The sequence below is a fragment of the Cervus canadensis genome, chromosome X (genome assembly GCF_019320065.1).
Source record: "Cervus canadensis isolate Bull #8, Minnesota chromosome X, ASM1932006v1, whole genome shotgun sequence".
In the NCBI taxonomy this organism is placed as follows: Eukaryota; Metazoa; Chordata; class Mammalia; order Artiodactyla; family Cervidae; genus Cervus; species Cervus canadensis.
In genome coordinates this window covers 145,271,205-145,288,448 of record NC_057419.1, presented here as the reverse complement: position 1 = coordinate 145,288,448, position 17,244 = coordinate 145,271,205, and the positions used below count along the sequence as shown (strand labels likewise).

Here is a 17,244-nt window from a genome sequence, read left to right as displayed (position 1 = left end):
AGAGTATATGGATGAGAGTGCAATCTTCCTAGGAATCCATCCTCTTGGCTGGAATGGAGGGAAAGACCCTGGCACAATAGACGTTAACAGCTTTCTCTGTGTTCTTTCTCCAGCAATCAATGGCTACGTGATGGATACACTCCCTGGCTTAGTCATGGCTCAGCATCAAAGGATTAGGTGGTATCTGCTCAGCATGGGCAGCAATGAAAATATCCACTCCATTCATTTCAGTGGCCATGTGTTCACTGTGCGAAAAACAGAGGAGTATAAAATGGCAGTCTACAATCTCTACCCAGGTACAAACCAGTTTGTGCTCTGTCTTCAACTTCCAGTGCTTGCTGAGGAGCTCCTTTCAAGGTCTAGGCCCTGGGGATATGTCCCTTTAACAAAGCAGAGAGATCATAAAGAACTTAGCAAACCAACATGATCATTTCAAATACAGATAATGTGCTGTAAAGGAAACAGAGCAGAATCAATGGACAATTGATGTCCCAGCACTTTCCTAGGAAAAGATGATTTTTCTCCCAATTCGAATCCCACAGGGCAACCAATAGTGATTGGTTCCAGTCACTAATTGGAATCACCAATGAGTGATTCCCAAAGAGTAATTGGTTTATGTATGAAGACCATATTTTGATTAAACACTGCTCCCACTGTTGATCAAAACAGAATATCATCTTAGTTCTCGAATGTTCCTTTAAAACAGGTTCTGAACTTCCCTGGTGATCCAGTGGCTAGGTCTCAGTGCTTCTACTCCAGGGTGCACAGTTTCGATCAGGGAACTAAACTCCCATATACCTCACAGTGCAGGCAAAAAAGAAGGAAGAAAAAAAAACAGGTTTAATAGTGGAAGTAAACTTCTGTTTCTGTGTAAAAATTCTGATAAGCTCAGTGACTTTTCTTGCTGACTCTTAAGTATGAACAGACCTGCAGTCACTTCACATCACAAAGAAAATTCAAGTCAGACATCATAACGTCCACTTCAACACATTAATCAAAAAAAAAAAAATTTCCCCTTTTTTCTTGGCTGTGCCACACGCCATGCCGGATCTTAGTTCCCTGACCAGAGATGGAACCTCTGCCTCATGAAATGGAAGCATGGATTCGTAACAAGTGGACTGCTGTGGAAATTCCATTCATCAAAATTCTGAATTTCCTTTTATAAGGTTTTATTCTAGATTTTCAACAAGAGGCACCTCCTTCTGGATTTCATGACAAGTGCTCTGCTTTGGCACTCAGTGGGCCCTTTCGCTCTGAAATCATGCATTTCATTCTTAAGCTTTAGGGGATTTTTCTCCTTATCATTTCTCTGATTCCCACCCCCCACCTTTGTTTTCTTTCCTTGCAGAACTTTCATTAGAAAAGTCTTGGACTTCTTCATCTTCTATGACTCAGTTTCCCTCATTTCCTACTGTTTGCTTGCCTTTTTGCATTATGTCCTTAGGTTTCTCTTCCAGATCACTAATTTAGCCTTTAGCTTCGGAACTTGATTTTAACTTCAGTATCTGCTTCTTATGCTTATTATGCTTCCCCCTCCACGCCTGGCTGGTTGTGGCTTTGAATTGTAGCATGGAGTGGGGAGAGGTAAGGGATAGCACCATTGTCTGCACCTGGCAGATATTTAAAGTGAAAGTGTAAAGCCAAAGTGCAAATCACTCAGTCATGTCCGACTCTCTGCGACCCCATGGACTATAGTACATGGGATTCTCCAGGCCAGAATACTGGAGTGGGTAGCCTTTCCCTTCTCCAGGGGATCTTCCCAACCCGGGGATCGAACCCAGGTCTCCTGCATTGCAGGCAGATTCTTTTCCAGCTGAGCCACCAGGAAAGCCCAAGAAGACTGGAGTGAGTAGCCAAACCCTTCTCTAGCGGATCTTCCCAACCCAGGAATCGAACCGGAGTCTCCTGCATTGCAGGCAGATTCTTTACCAACTGAGCTCTCAGGGAAGCCTGGCAGGTATTTAAAGAGGACTCTTCTCTGGTGGGGTACTTACAGGGGCTCTGCAGAAACTCCTTTGGAGGACCCTCTTACATGAAATCCTCTTGACTTGTTTGGTTCCACCTTTATTCTGGATGGTCACTTGTCACTCAGCCCTTAGCCCCTCAGCATTCACCTCCAGCTTCTTGCTCCTGGGGTTACTTTACTCATCAAGGCAGGGAGCCCACATCGTGTCAAAGAGAAATCCACCTCTGGCTCTGCCAAGCCTTGAGAGTGCAGGCCAGTCCTAATGCAGTAGCTTTCTCCCACCTCCACCCCCGAAGTGTCTGGGTACCCTTTCTCTCCTGTTCCCCAGGGTCAGAACTTCACATCCAGTGTCTCCAGCCTCAGGGGTTACATCACAGGCACTTTGGGTCAAAGAGTGGTGCAACTGACTTGGCTAGATCTCCTCTGATGTTCTGCATAAGCTGATGTATCTTATGCCCATTTTGGTGAAAGGAAGTCACTTTTCTGCCTTCTGGTTTTGCTAAGGTGTCTTTGAGACGGTGGAAATGCTACCATCAAAGGTTGGGACATGGCGGATAGAATGTCTTATTGGCGAGCACCTACAAGCTGGGATGAGCACTCTCTTCCTGGTGTACAGCAAGGGTGAGTGGCACTGGGCACTTGACCGCTTTCCACCTCCCTTGAAGGGTGGCCTTTGCCAAGAACTACATACAAGCTCACAGTCATTACCAAATCTAAAATGAATATTGCGGGCAGAAATCAGAGTCCTCAGAGGAGGGCGGATCTGCTTGATGCTTTGAACGCTTTAACACTGAAGTTCCAAGAGCTCCAGGAGCAAATTTTGAAGCTTAATTTTGGTCCTGTTACAAAGTGTAACTCTCAAATATCATCTGGAAGAAGTTGAGTTTTAATCCTCAACATGAAGAGAACCACTGGTCTACTTATGTATGAACCCTAGTTTTCAGTTCAGTTTAGTCACTCAGTCGTGTCTGACTCTTTGTGACCCCATGGACCGAAGCACGCCAGGCCTCCCTGTCCATCACCAACTCCCGGAGTTTACTCAAACTCATGTCCATTGAGTCAGTGATGCCATCCAGCCATCTCATCCTCTGTCGTCCCCTTCTCCTCCCACCTTCAATCTTTCCCAGCATCAGGGTCTTTTCCAATGAGTCAGTCCTTCGCCTCAAGTGGCCAAAGGATTGAACTTTCAGCTTCAACATCAGTCCTTCCAAAGAACACCCAGGACTGATCTCCTTTAGGATGGACTGGTTGGATCTCCTTGCAGTCCAAGGGACTCTCAAGAGTTTTCTCCAACACCACAATTCAAAAGCATCAATTGTTCAGCGCTCAGCTTTCTTTATAGTCTAACTCTCACATCCATACATGACCACTGGAAAATCCATAGCCTTGACTAGACGGACCTTTGTTGGCAAAGTAATGTCTTTGCTTTACTCAGTTGCAAAATCTGAGTAGGTCTAGTGCCTTCCTGTTGGAACTAATTAAATGAGATAGTACAATAAAAATCTTGCATCCAGTTCTTGCCATGTACTAAAAAATATGAGCATTTCTTAGTGTTCTCATTGACCTGCATTTGTGAAGCTCTATTTCTGCACTTCTAATGATTGTGCTCCCCTGGTTTGATTTCAGAGTGTCAAATTCCACTGGGAATGGCTTCTGGACGTATTAGAGATTTTCAGATTACAGCTTCAGGACAATATGGTAAACAGTATTCCTTTCTCTCAAAGCACTGAGCTGATTATATGTTTTTTTATTTCTGTTGGAAAGATTCAGATAAACAATCCATCTTCATGCTTCTATAAATTCTACTCCATAGGTGCCTCTCAATCTATTTTCTCTTCTCACCCAAGTAATGCCTCTGCCTCTTTAAATGTCCTGCCTGCCTTCCACGTGGCTTCCCTTCAATCCATTCTCCTCACTGTAGCAAGAAGCTGCATTTTCCTCAAACTGTAGCCCACAGGTCACATTCAGTCCATCACCTGATTATGTATGGCCTTCAAGCTAAGAATTCTTTTTCTATTCTTAAATGATTAGGGAAAAAACAAAAGAAGAATAATATTTCATGACATGTGAAAATTATATGAAGTTCTAATTCAAGTGTTCATAAAGAAGCCACATTTGTTCATTTACAATTATCTGTGGGCACTTTCACTGTGTGTGTGTGTGTGTTAGTTGCTCAGTCATGTCCAATTTTCTGCAGCCCCATGGACTGTAGCCTGCCAGGCTCCTCTGTCTATGGGATTCTTCAGGCAAGAATACTGGAGTGGATTGCCATGCCCTTCTCCAGAGGATCTTCCCCACCCAGGGATTGAACCCTGGTCTCCTGCAGTGCAGGCAGATTCTGTACCATTTGAGGTACAGGGAAGTCTCTGTAGCTCTCACTCTATAACAGCATTTAAATGTCACAACACCAGATGATAAAGGCTAAATTATTTACAGAAAAAAAGTTTGCCAAACTCCATTTTAAAGGGGAAAAAACATTTGAAAAAGATGTTTGAGAGTTATATACCAAAATAGTACTATTTTTCTCTGGGTGGATGATGTTTTATACTTCTTTTATTTTTTTAACTTATGTTTTCTTTTTATTTCTAATTTTTCTCCAGTGAACATAGATTATGTAATAGAGAAATAATATTAATTGATGGTACTGTTGACACATTAATATTAGCTAACTACAGGTACAAACAATCAACAAACTTACTAAACTTTAGAAAATAAAATAGACAAGAAGGACAAGCCAAACACTTCAGTAGTCATTGATACTACTCTGCTTTATACCTTTGTCTTCACAGCTAGGATTAGCATTTCTCAAGAGAGTAATTTTATCCCTACGTGTTCAGGACCAACCCAGCTGAATCTAATCTCTCTTCCCTTTCTCGAGCAAAGGACAGTGGGCCCCAAAGCTGGCCAGACTTCATTATTCTGGATCAATCAATGCCTGGAGCACCAAGGATCCCTCTCCTTGGATCAAGGTTAGAAAATGCATTGCATTCCATCACATCACACATTCCTTTGGCAAGCTCAATGCCTTTTATACCTCTTTCCTGCCTAAGTCATTTTCATCAAATCCCAAGTAATAGATGAGGAAAGAACTGAAGAACAGAGTGGCTTATGATTTGTACCAAAAGAGTCAGGACTAAAAGACTCAGGAATAGAACTGAGTGCACTGTGTTTTCTTTTTTAATTATTTTTGCTGCACTTGGTCTTCATTGTGCAGTTTTTTCTCTAATTGTGGCAAGCAGGAGCTGCTCTCTAGTTGTGTGCAAGCTTCTCACTGTGGTGGCTTCTCTTGTGGCAGAGCACCGACTTCAGTAGTTTTGGTTCCCAGGCTTTAAAGCACAAGCCTCAGTAGTTATGGCTCATGGGCTTAGCTGTCCTGAGGCACGTGGGATCTTCAAGGATCAGGGATCAAACACATGTCCCTGCACTGGCAGGCAGAGTCTACCACTGCGCCAGTAGGGAAGTCCTACACTGTGTTTTTAATCTTTCTACTGGGATTAGAATCTCTGAATATTTTTCTATAACATTGAATTTACCACCTCCAAAGACCGCATATTCTCTTTTTAGATGTCTTCAATTGCCTAGGTATCCTTGAGTCCTCCAATTCCTTCATGGTAACACAAAAACAAATGGCTCAATCCCTGGTCCCACAAGGCAAGAAAATGTGGCTTCTTCCTTTTCTAAAACCAAAGCTGTCTTCTTCACAAATTCTACACCACAGAGTAGTAAGAAACACCTGATAAAGTTAGGCCAAATCTGGTCAACCAACTTGGAGTCATTACTGAAAGTGTCCTTAGGTTAACTCAATTTTTTTTTTCAGTGACTCAATCTTTCATTTTTTTTTCCTTCCCCATGTCCTCTGGAGCAGCGCTGGCCAACAGAAATATCATGTGAACCACAAATGCAAAGCACGTGTGTAATTTTCCATTTTCTAATAGGTGCATTAAAATAGGAACATGTTAAATTCATTTTAATAATACATCTTCTCGGGAATTCCCTGGTGATCCAGTAGTTAGGACTGAGTGCTTTCACTGCCAAGGGCCCGAGTTCAATCCCTGGTCAGTGAATTAAAATCCTGCAGGCCATGTGGCTCTGCCAAAAAAAATCATAATTTTCTTTAATCCAACATATCCAAAAATGTTATGTCAACATGTAAGCAGTCAGGACTAATGTTCAAACACACCACCTTCCTTTCACACCCTTCTCCTTCTCCGTGTAAGTTCCATGAGGGAAGGGCTTTTTTTATTGTTCATGACTCTGTTGCTAGTACCCAGAACAGTGCTTGTGCTCAGTCACTCAGTCGTATCTGACCCTTTGTGACCCTATGGACTGTAGCCCAACAGTCTCCTCTGTCCACGGAATTCTCCAGGCAAGAATACTGGAGTGGGTTGCCATTTCCTTCTCCTAGAAGAGTGCTTGGCATATAACAAATGCTAAAAATATATTCTTTGATGAATGAATGAATGAATGATGTATAGATAGAGCTTAGAGTCAACTGAGAAAGACTGTCATTAAGTACAAGAGTCCAGACCAGTCTTAGCTGAGTGTGCCAGGCATCTGGGAGAAATTAGGGTACCAACTGATATTAAAATTCATGTAATGCTTATGTGACCCACGCCCCCTTCTTTCAGACCCAACCATTCCTTACTACTAAGGATCGATATTCCATCAGATCCCATGTTAGGTGCCGGGGCTAGAGAGACTGTAAAACCTAACATATTACGTGTTTAGTATGCGCCGGCAGTGAACTCAACACATTACATGTATTAACTCTGTAATCCTTCTGGTAACATTTTGAGATAAATACCATTATTACCTTCACTGTACAGAACAAGAAATTGAGACACAAAGAGGTTAGGTGATTCAGTCAGGCTTATTGCCTTCAGGATCTCAGTCTAATGAGGAAGGCAAAAAGCAAAGAAAAGTTTACAGTGTGGTGCAATAATTTACTATAATGAAATTATATACAAAGTGGACTGAAAGCAGAAAAGAAGCCACCCAAAAGTTCTCTGCATGAGTCAGGAAAGGGTAACCAGGAGAAAGAGTTTCTGCACTAACACTTGCAGGAGGGACAGTAATTTAGCACTGACAGTGATGGTGGGAGGGGGGTAGTCTGGGGACAGAGAAGGCAAGTGGCTTTGTCCAGCCAGAAGCTGGTGTGTCAGGGAGACACCTGCTATGGGGTCCAGGTGTGCAGCACTAAGGATGTGTGTAGAGAAAAGTGGGGCTCAGTGATTCCAAAGTGATTTCCTTTGTCAGGACGTGGCCTGAGGACTCAGTGAACACATTTCCTGTCATTGATTCCACAGCTTCCCACACATCTACATTTCCACACTGGTCTCTGTTGCATTTGCACCTCCAATGGAATACTGGGCTTCTATTGAGGTAGATTCTTCTTAAGCAGAGAAATCATTTCAGAATACGGCACATACCTCTATGTAAAATCAAGTGTTGCTTTCATTGGTAGGTGGATCTGTTGGTGCCGATGATTATTCACAGCATCCTGACTCAGGGTGCCCGGCAGAAGTTCTCCAGCCTGTACATCTCTCAGTTTATCATCATGTACAGCCTCGATGGACAGCGGTGGCAGGGTTATCGGGGGAACTCCACCGGGACTTTAATGGTATGTAATTAGTCCTTTTCAAGAGAATGCTTGAATCTTTTGAGGAGCTTTTGACAGATTTCAGCAATCTGAAATAGAACAAACACTCACAGTTTCTAGAAACTTCAGTTCAGTCACTCAGTCGTGTCTGACTCTTTGCGACCCCATGAACCACAGCACACCAGGCCTCCCTGTCCATCACCAACTCCCAGAGTTTACCTAAACTCATGTCCATTGAGTCATTGATGCCATCCAACCATCTCATCCTTTGTTGTCCCCTTCTTCTCCCACCTTCAATCTTTCTCAGCATCAGGGTCTTTTCAAATGAGTCAGCTCTTCATGTCAGGTGGCCAAAGTATTGGAGTTTCAGCTTCAACATCTTAGACCCCCTAAAAAACATTTTCCACTCATGGACAATAGAGTGATGATGGACCTATGGACAAAAAGGTAGCATGAAGGATCTCTTATGTAGCCCTAGGAAACAGACACTCCAAATGAATTCTAGGACTATGTTGCTAATATAGTCAAGGAAGACAGGTATAATTCCTTACTTGGGGAGAAGATTGAATGTTGAGTAACCCATGACATGTGGTGACATCACAATTTCTCAGATTGTCATCAGTGATACAATAGGATGAATTTCAGGTAAGGAAGGAAGACATTGGGAAGTTAGTAGCATTTGGTTGCTATGGCAACCAGTTTATCATCATCTGACAGTAGAGTGACCTGTCTTCTTTTCATTTCTGGGCTTCCCAGGTGGCTCAGTGGTAAAGAACCTGCCTGCAATGCAGGAGACGCAGGAAACTTGGGTTCAATCCCTGGGTGGGAAGATCCCCTGGAGAAGAAAATGGCAACCCACTCTAGTATTCTTGCCTGGGAAATCCCATGGACAGAGGAGCCTGGCGGGCTCCAGTTCACAGGGTTGCAGAGTTGGACACAACTGAGTATGCATCTTCTTTTTCAGCATACATAGGGGAAAAAGAAATTAAATGTTATGAATATATACAAAGAACATCCATGAACATATATATATATATAATCTTGATGGAATCATGGAGTTCTGGAGGAGTCTTCCATGTCCTGGGGTTATAGGCAGATACTTGGACTTTATACCAAACCTAGGAGCAGAGCATGTGAATTGCAGAGTTGCAGTCACAATTAAATGGTCAGCCCCGATATGGTTGTTATGCTAAGGTAATGGCACTGGTGGAAACGGGTGGAACTCTGAGACCTGGGGTGGGTACATTTAGGCAGACATGCATGAGGCTGTGAACCACAAACCTCTAAATTGCCCTAAACCTTCTCTGCTGAAGGAGGCGACCTTTCCCCAGTCTCTGAAGCAGTCATCCCTGCTGTGCACACAAGCCTTTCAGTTGCTCCACCTGGAATAGTTGGCTTCCAACCTAGTGGCTAGTCTCCTTAGGCCACTAAGTGTTTGGCCACTAACAAAAGCCAGATGAGTCATGGAAAAATGACAGATCATCACAAATTTAGTCAGGTGGTGATAAAAAAAATCACAACTCTAAGTATGGTATCTCCTCTGGAGTAAATTAACACAGCACTAGGTACCTGATATGGAACCACAGACCTGGAAGATGCTTTCTTCTTCATTCACACTGACAACCAAAGTCAGAATAGATTTACATTTACGAAGTGGGAACAAGAGTATGAACTTTATGGTTGATGCCTTAAAGCGATGCCAGATCCTTTGTTCCTTATCATAATATAGACCCTGAAAGTGAAGTGAAAGTGAAAGTCACTCAGTTGTGTCCGACTCTTTGCAACCCCATAGTCGCATGAAATTCTCTAGGCCAGAATACTGGAGTGGATAACCTTTCCCTTCTCCAGGGGATCTTCCCAACCCAGGGATCGAACCCAGGTCTCCCGCATTGCAGGCGGATTCTTTACCAGCTGAGCCACAAGGGAAGCCCAGTATAGACCCTAGGGACCCCAAATATCTTGACATCCCACAGAACACCATACTGCTCCATTACATGGAAGACATTATGCTGACTTCCGTGTCAGACTCTTGTGACCCCATGGACTATAGCCCACCAGGTTCCTCTGTCCATGGGATTCTCCAGGTAAGAATATTGGAGTGGGTTGCCATTTCCTTCTCCAGGGGATTGTGCTAACAGGCCCTGGTAAACAGAAAATAATAATCACTCTAAATGTTTTTGTGATAAATATATATATAATCAGAGATATATACACAGACACATAAATATGTATATATTGTGTTGTCAACTAAAAGAAAAATGCACAATGTGAGAGTTGTGAGTCAAATTTTATTCAGGGTCTTACTGAGGACTATAGTCTGGGAGACAAGTCTCTCAGATAGTTCTGGGAGCTGCTCTGAAGAGGTGAGGGGAAGCTAGGTTACATGTTTTGCTGTTAAGGCATACATGTAATCAGACATACATCTTGGTAAAATATTACTGCTACTCACAAAGAACAGATGTTTCAAGTTCATGGTTATACTGTTTTTCTGTGTATGGGAAGATGCAAAAAGCAGGGTTCATTACAATTCTTGAAATGCATATTAACTACTTAAGGACCTGTCTGTCCAAAGCACAGAGCATCCTGTTATCATTTTGAATTTCCTGAAACACACAGTGTTTAAATTCTGAAACACACAAATGCCTCATCCTGTTATCCTGTTAATCTTTTCCTCTGAACACCCAGTACCCTGTCTATCACCAGCTGCAGCAGATCAGTCTTTGTAGACTTGGGTGGTGAGCAAAATGCTCTTTGTTCTTTTGTCTGCAGTTTGATAGATATGTATAGATACAGATATATTATCTTTATTATAAATGTGTTTCTTGCTTCTGACTTTAATGGGAATGGATCCCATATTTCACTGTTTAATATAATGTTGTTAATTTCAAATATTTTTTATCACATTTAAAAACTTTCTTGCTTCTACTTTATTTGGAAAGGCTGTAGAATCTCATCACATGATTTTTCAGCATCTTGAATATGATCACATTTATTCTATTTGCTGTAAATTATACTCACATTCAATGGTGGGCTGGTGAATGTTTACCAACCAGCTCTGGGGCAAAGTGGAGGGCAGTCAGGGGAAGGGGCTTTATTTGTAACATTTGCTGATTTCCATAATGTAAATATTTCCCATCACACCTGATTTCAAGCTGCTGATGCAAGGTCACTGAATGCAAACTTGGGAGCAGACAGCCACAATTGCTTCTCACAAGCTAACCCTAGCTGGCTCCAGCACAACTCAGTGCTGCAATCCTGGGAAAACTGCCCTTAGTCATAGTATATTAGTCACTGAATGTTTAGTTGGATCAAAAAAACTGAAATATCTCCATCTCCTCTACCGAACAAGTTTCTGGACTGGTGGTCTAGTCTAATGGCAGTAGAGATAGATGCCTTTTCAGTTCACACTAACCACAACTCTACCATCCCAGAGCATGCCTGATTAATTTACACATTTCAGTCTTAGTCATCTTCCTCCATTATAATGGTTCTCAAATGTTTTAAAATCTTTGTACCATCCACATGTTCAGTCCCTCAGTCATTTGCAGCCCCATGGACTGTAGCCTGCCAGGCTCCCCTGTCCATTTTATTTTCCAGGCAAGAATACTGGAATGGGTATCCATTTCCTTCTCCAGGGGATCTTCCCCACCCAGGGATCAAACCCGAGTCTCCTGCATCTCCTGCATTGGCAGGCAGATTCTTTACCACTGTGCCACCTGTAAACCCCAGGAAACCAGGTGGAAACCACCTGGGCAACCACTCACATACAAAAAAATATTTTTTCATAAGCAATGGCTCATCACAGAAGTCCCTCATAAAGGGAGTAAAAGAACCCAACACCTTTTAAAGATCATTGCTTCACTGGCCACTATTTTTAATATTTCATAATATTTTGAATGTGAATTTTGAACTGTCAATGAAAGTATCAATGATGCAGATCTTTTCCTCTGGTTTTCAAGTTTAAAAGAACAATAATCCTGTCCTTTTAAAATATTTATCTTTGGTTGTGTTAGAAATCAGTGTTAATGTTGACATCAGGTAATGATATACAGCAAGAGAATTCTGTCAAAATCACTGAAGTGTGGCCCTAGCCCAGCTCTCTGTGCTACAAAGTGTCTGAGGAAGATACATAAATGAACCAATGGCAAACAGAAAACAGTCTTTAGTGTTTTCTAAAGTTCGGCTTGAATATGCAATACCAGGCTCTGTGGTAATTCCTCACCTCACTCCCTCAAAGCAAGCTTTTAAGGGCTTCGCCGGTGGCTCAGTATTAAAGATCTTTAAACTATTAAAGATTTCATCCCTGGTTTGAGAAAATCCTCTGTAGAAGGCAATAGCTACCCACTCCAGTATTCTTGCCTGGGAAATCCTATGGACAGAGGAGCCTGGTGGGCTAAAGTCCATGGGGCTAGAGTCCATGGGGTCACAAAGAGTCAGACATGACTTAGTGACTAAACAACAACAAAGGAGGTTTTCCCTTGTGCCTAAATCCAAATGCTCTCACCAGGCACACTCCATAATTCATTCATAAGCATTCTTGTCCTAAGGACGATAAGAGAAGCAGCCAGGGCTGAGTGTCCTAGAAAAAGCAAACGCACAAGGGAGCATGCACCCTCACCACCTTGGCAATAAGTTGGACTGGGCTTTCAGGGCTTGGAAGGCCCCTTCCTGGCAGCCACATGAGAGCACAGGAGGGGTGCCTGCATCTGTCTCCAGTGGGCTCCCCATACTTGCTTAGCCACTGCTTCCACACTGCTGAAATAGAGGTACAAAAAATACCGTAAAGTCCGACCCATTTGGGGGCACTTATCTCATACAACACTCCACATATTCCCCCTCCCCACCAAATATGCAAAAGCAAGATAGATTCCCAAACTGAGTGCTTAAATCTCACCCCAAAAGATTAGTGCTGTCTACAACTTCAGCCTAAAGGATGCATTTTCCCAAACTGAATGGCTGAGAATGAGAATATATTCTCAAGAGCTCTTGTCATCACACTCAACACTAAAGAAAATTTGAGAAAACAGTTAAGTCAGTTTTGCATGTATCATTTGGACCAGAAATCTATAGTGTTTAAAAATGGACCACCACCCTGCTTTTGGGGACCAAGGGCACAGTCTGGCATATACGTGATCACGCTAGACCAAAGAAGGATGCTGATTTTATATATCTGAGTTAAAGGAAGATTTGTAGAAGGGTCCATACTACAAGTAAAACCTGCCTGTGTGGATTACCTGGACCTCTCGGAACAACCTCAACTGAAAACTCCAGGGCACATCTGACACCTTTGTGCTGGAGCTCACCCCACCCTCACCTCTACTCCCAGGCTCACCGCGTTTGCACCGAAAACATACACTTTGCAGCTAAGGACCACTTTGCAAATGATCTCTGTAGATTCATAGGCACAGTGTCCATTTCAAGTGAATGAATCCACCTCGGATCTAAAAGGAAACTATCTAAAAGGGAACTATCTGTTTGTGCTATTCCAATTTTACAGAGGAGATCAATCTAAATCACAGGTCAGGAGTGTCAGAAAGGCTTTATCATAGATTGAGGGCTGTAGTGACAACCGCGGAGGACTGAATACAACGAATTCAACGATTCCAACGAATACTACCTATGAGGCGCATGAAACAAAGGAGGAACTGGGCGATCGCGCAGGCAGACATCGGAATATGCTAAGGAATCAGAGTCACCATGAAAAAATCATGCAGCTAGAGTTCCAAGCCAGAGCTATGCAAATAAATCCTGTGTGAAACGAGGATGTGGGGAAAGGGGAGCCTTCGAGGGGGGTGAAGTGGGGTGAGGGGACAATTGGGTGAAAGGGACCCAAGGGATTCTCAAGTTTATGCTGAAATTCCTGGTGACGTGAGCTGTGTCCTCCGATTCTATTATATGGGTTTGTTTTTTTTTCTGCCACTGTTATGGAAACAAGGTGACTTTAGTCAACTACATTCCGCACCGGGATCAAGGTCTATCATGCTCCCGCAAACGCGCAGGCCAGTGCGTGAGTTTCGGGAACAAGCACAGCGTGGCGGGGTTCCCGTCAGGGATTCATCAGATCCCCTGGCCCGACGGCGAGACGGTTTCCTGCAGAACGAGGTGCAGGAGGTGGTTCTGCTCGGCGCTCAGCAGGGGCCACATCTCCACCTGTAGCGACTTGACGGCCTCCGTGTCCTTCTCGTGCGTGGCCATGACCAAGGACTGCAGCAGCAAGAACAGCTCCTCGGGCAGCGGGCCGCTGCTGTCCTGCCCGTGGCCGTCGAAGGCCTCCCAGGCGTACTTCTCCAGGGTGTGCGCGTGCTCCGGCAGGAGCTTGGCGGGCGGCGGCTGCAGGAGCAGCAGCAGCAGCACGCGGGACACCTCGCAGCGGACCAGCACGTCGGCGAAGGCGCCCAGCGCTGCCGGGGCGGCGGTAGTCGGCGGCCCAGCGCCGGGCGGGAGCGGCGGGGCGAGGGCCGCGGGGACGGCGGGCTGCAGGGGCAGGGGCGGCTGCGGCTGCGGCGGGGGGCCGCCGAGCTCCCGCGCCAGGCGCTGCATGCGCGTGAAGAGCGCCAGCGCGCCGCTGTAGTCCCGGGCCAGCAGCTGGCAGGACGCGGCGTGGCCAAGCGCCTGCAAGGCGGCCAGGGGCAGCTGGGGCAGCTGCAGCTGCGCGGCGCGCTGGAAGTGGCCGGCGGCAGCGGCCGGCTGGCCCAGGTCGCGCAGGGCGGCCGCCAGCTCAAGGCAGAGCGCGGCGGCCGCGGCCGGCTGCCCGAGCTCCAGGTTCAGGCGCACGGCGGCGCCCAGCGCGGCGGCGGCGGCCTGCAGGGCCTCCCCGCCGGCGGCGGGGCAGGCCAGGCGTTGGCGCGCGTCGCGCTCCTGCCACAGAAAGAGGCGCGCGGCCTCTGTCAGCGCCAGCGCCTCGCCGGGCCCGTGGAAGAGCGCCTGTTGGCAGCGCGCCACCGCCAGCTGGCACCAGGCCGCGTACGGCAGGCACTCCTGGGCGCGCAGCTCGCGGCCGAGCTGGGCGAACTGCTCGCCGGCCTCCGCCACGTTCGGCTTCCGCAGGAACCGCTTCTTGAGCTTGTTGGACACCTGACGATAGCGGGCCAGGAAATCTCCCGGTTCGGGCCCTGGGCCCGCGCCGCCGCCGCCCAGGCCGGCCGCGGAAGCCGCCATCTTCGCCGCCTCGGCGCTTCCAGGCGTGCTGACGCAACCGGGCGGCGACCGGCGATGTGCCCTGCGTCCAGCTCCAGCCCACTGCGCGACGGCGCCGGCGCGGCAGCCCAGACGCTCCCGTTGCCGGGGTGATATGCAAAAGAGCGGGCGCGGAGGTTGAGCCGGGATTGGCTGCCGGCGCCGTATGCAAATAGAGGGTCCTGGCAGGGAGTTGGCCGTTGCTAGGTGACAGCTTGCTCCCGCAGGTTGCCAAGCAGGGCATCTCCAGGCATCTCTAAGGGCATACAACCAAAAAGTCACCTGGTGACCCCGCGTGACCCTGATTCCGACTTTGCATACGTGCGAGTTGTGTCCCGCCCACCCCAGTCCCCATCCCGCCGCAGTCTTGCGGTCTAGGCCCCTGCCCCCATGCACATCTAGGCCCTACCCCCATGGGAACCCCTGTCAAGCACACTGTCCACCATCCCTGCATCCCACGCCTCAGGGCGGTCGGTCACCTTGGCACCTTCACCCTACCACGATGCCGCCGTCTCGGTCTTGAGTGTCACCACCAGGACCCCAGCCCCTCTGGGGACTTAGCCTGGCTCCTACTTGCTCAGAGCCAACAGGGGAACCTTCTTTCCCTGGCCTCCCCCCAGACCCCACTCCACTGCAACCCCAGCACAGCCAGCCTCTCCCACCAGGGCCACCGCATGCGCTGTCACAGTGGGCGACCGCTCCCTCTGCCTGCAATCCCTGACTCCATCTGTACCCACAACACTCCCCCTCCACTCCAGCCAGACCCCCGACCCCCACCTCTCCAAGGAGGGGTATCCCACCACCACCTCCCAGGCCAAGTGACTGAAGCACGCACACGGATGTCTTGAAACACTTTGATTGATTCAACATGACTGGGCCCGAGGCACCGGGCTGTGCAGTCGGTCAGTGAGCAGGCCTGGCACCCGAGAACCGGGGGAAGGCCCGTCTGGGGGCCGGGCACCTGGGTGTGGTTAAGCAGCTAGTGCTGGGCTGGGGCCACCAGGGAGATGGTTTTCATCCCTAAAGAGCTGCTGAGCAGAGCATTGTGGTGGACCGCCATGCCCACCAGCTCTGGGGTGATGCGCCTCTGACCGCTGTTCTGGGCCTTGTTGCCTGCCAGCTCCAGGACCTTGGCAGTCAGGTGCTGCATGATGGCTGCTAGGAAGATGGGTGCGGAAGAGCTCAGGCACTGGGCATAGTGGCCTTCCCACAGGAGGCGCTCCATGTGGCTCATGGAGAAAGACAGCTCGTGAAGGGCGGTGCGGCGACCAGACGACCTTCGGCGGCCCCTTTTCCTTGGCATGCTGACCGTTGAGCCCGCTGTCTCCGAGGCCTCGCTTTGCTTTGCGGTGCAGTGGGATGAGGTGCGGTGGGATGAGATGCGGTGAGATGAGATGCAGTGGGGTGAGATGCGGCGGGATGAGTCAGCTGGTCCCATCCTCTCAAGGCAACTGGTACTCTCAGACCTCGACTCCGTATCCTAGCAACCACGGGCCAGCCCCTCATTGGTCGGGGCGCACAGTCTGTGACAGGCAGACTCCCTGAGGTCACCAATTTCCCATGCCCCCCACCCCACCCCCACCCCCACAGGCCTGGGCCTGCAAAGACATGGCGCTGGCAGGATGCTGCTCACCCTCCCCATTGGACCCTGTCTTTGTCAGAACGCTCCCTTCCCATGGGAGGAGACCTTTGTACAGAGAAGGCAGCAGACCACCCAGTGGCACCAAGTGTACACTGGCGGTGCTGGGCCACCATCACCACCGTGTCTAGAACGCTGGCACCACCACAAAGAGAAACCCCTGTACCGACCAGGCACTCACTCCCCACTGCCCCCTCCTGCAGTTTCCCCCACCGCACCCCCGTAGTCCTCAGGCAAGCACTCATCAGGTTCCTGTCACGGCCCTTGGCCTGTTCTGTCGACTTCCTAGAGGTGGAAGCATACAATAAATAGGTGGCCTTCTGTGTCTGGCTGCTGTCACTGAGCATAGGGCCCATGCCCGTGGTGGCACAAATCAGCACTTCTTTCCTTTTCCTGGCTGAATAGTATTCCACTGTATGGCTAGACCACACATATTTTGTATCTGCTCAGCAGTGGATGGACATTTGGGTGACTTCTCCCTTGTGCCTACTGTGGTGGACATTTCTGTACGGGTTCTTTTTGAATGCCTGTTTTCAACTCTTTGGGATTTAAATACATGAATAAATTTATGAGTTTATTTCCAGATTCTTTATTCCGCTGAGCTGTGTGTCTATCCTTATGCCAATACCACACTGTTTTAATAACTGTAGCTTTAATAACTGTAGCTTTGAGTAAGTTTTGAAATCCGGAACTGAGTCCTCCAAATTTTTTCTTCTTTCTAGGATTATTTTGGCTATTCAGGGTCCCTTGAAATTCCATATCTATTTAGGGTTGGCTTTTACATTCCTGTAAAATGGAGCATTGTGAGTTCCATAGGCATTGCATTAAATATCTAGATAGTTTGTCTTCCTAAGATGGTTCCTA

General features: G+C 47.3%; 3 protein-coding genes and 1 long non-coding RNA gene across 6 annotated transcripts in view; 1 reads left to right on the top strand and 3 right to left on the bottom strand.

The window, feature by feature from the left end:
- F8 (coagulation factor VIII) overlaps window positions 1-17,244 on the top strand; it is a 144,893-nt gene that overhangs the window by 112,026 nt on the left and 15,623 nt on the right. For all 3 annotated transcript variants that reach the window (XM_043457542.1, XM_043457543.1, XM_043457541.1), the window contains 5 exons: window positions 114-296; window positions 2,471-2,587; window positions 3,593-3,664; window positions 4,850-4,935; window positions 7,431-7,586. In XM_043457542.1, coding sequence (XP_043313477.1) covers window positions 114-296; window positions 2,471-2,587; window positions 3,593-3,664; window positions 4,850-4,935; window positions 7,431-7,586 — 614 coding nt within the window. The remainder of the gene's footprint in view (window positions 1-113; window positions 297-2,470; window positions 2,588-3,592; window positions 3,665-4,849; window positions 4,936-7,430; window positions 7,587-17,244) is intronic.
- On the bottom strand, window positions 253-7,844 carry LOC122434332. The gene is made up of 3 exons (XR_006267339.1): window positions 7,785-7,844; window positions 7,396-7,654; window positions 253-380 (listed from the first exon to the last, which is right to left on the bottom strand). It is a non-coding gene; the product is annotated as an uncharacterized LOC122434332 (long non-coding RNA).
- F8A1 (coagulation factor VIII associated 1) lies at window positions 9,834-14,776 on the bottom strand. The gene has a single exon (XM_043457544.1). The coding sequence runs from the start codon at window positions 14,721-14,723 to the stop codon at window positions 13,623-13,625; it is 1,101 nt and encodes a 366-aa protein (XP_043313479.1). The 5' UTR covers window positions 14,724-14,776; the 3' UTR covers window positions 9,834-13,622.
- Window positions 15,540-16,044, bottom strand: LOC122434331 (histone H2A-Bbd type 2/3). The gene has a single exon (XM_043457547.1). It carries the CDS (start codon window positions 16,042-16,044, stop codon window positions 15,721-15,723), a length of 324 nt encoding a protein of 107 aa, XP_043313482.1. The 3' UTR covers window positions 15,540-15,720.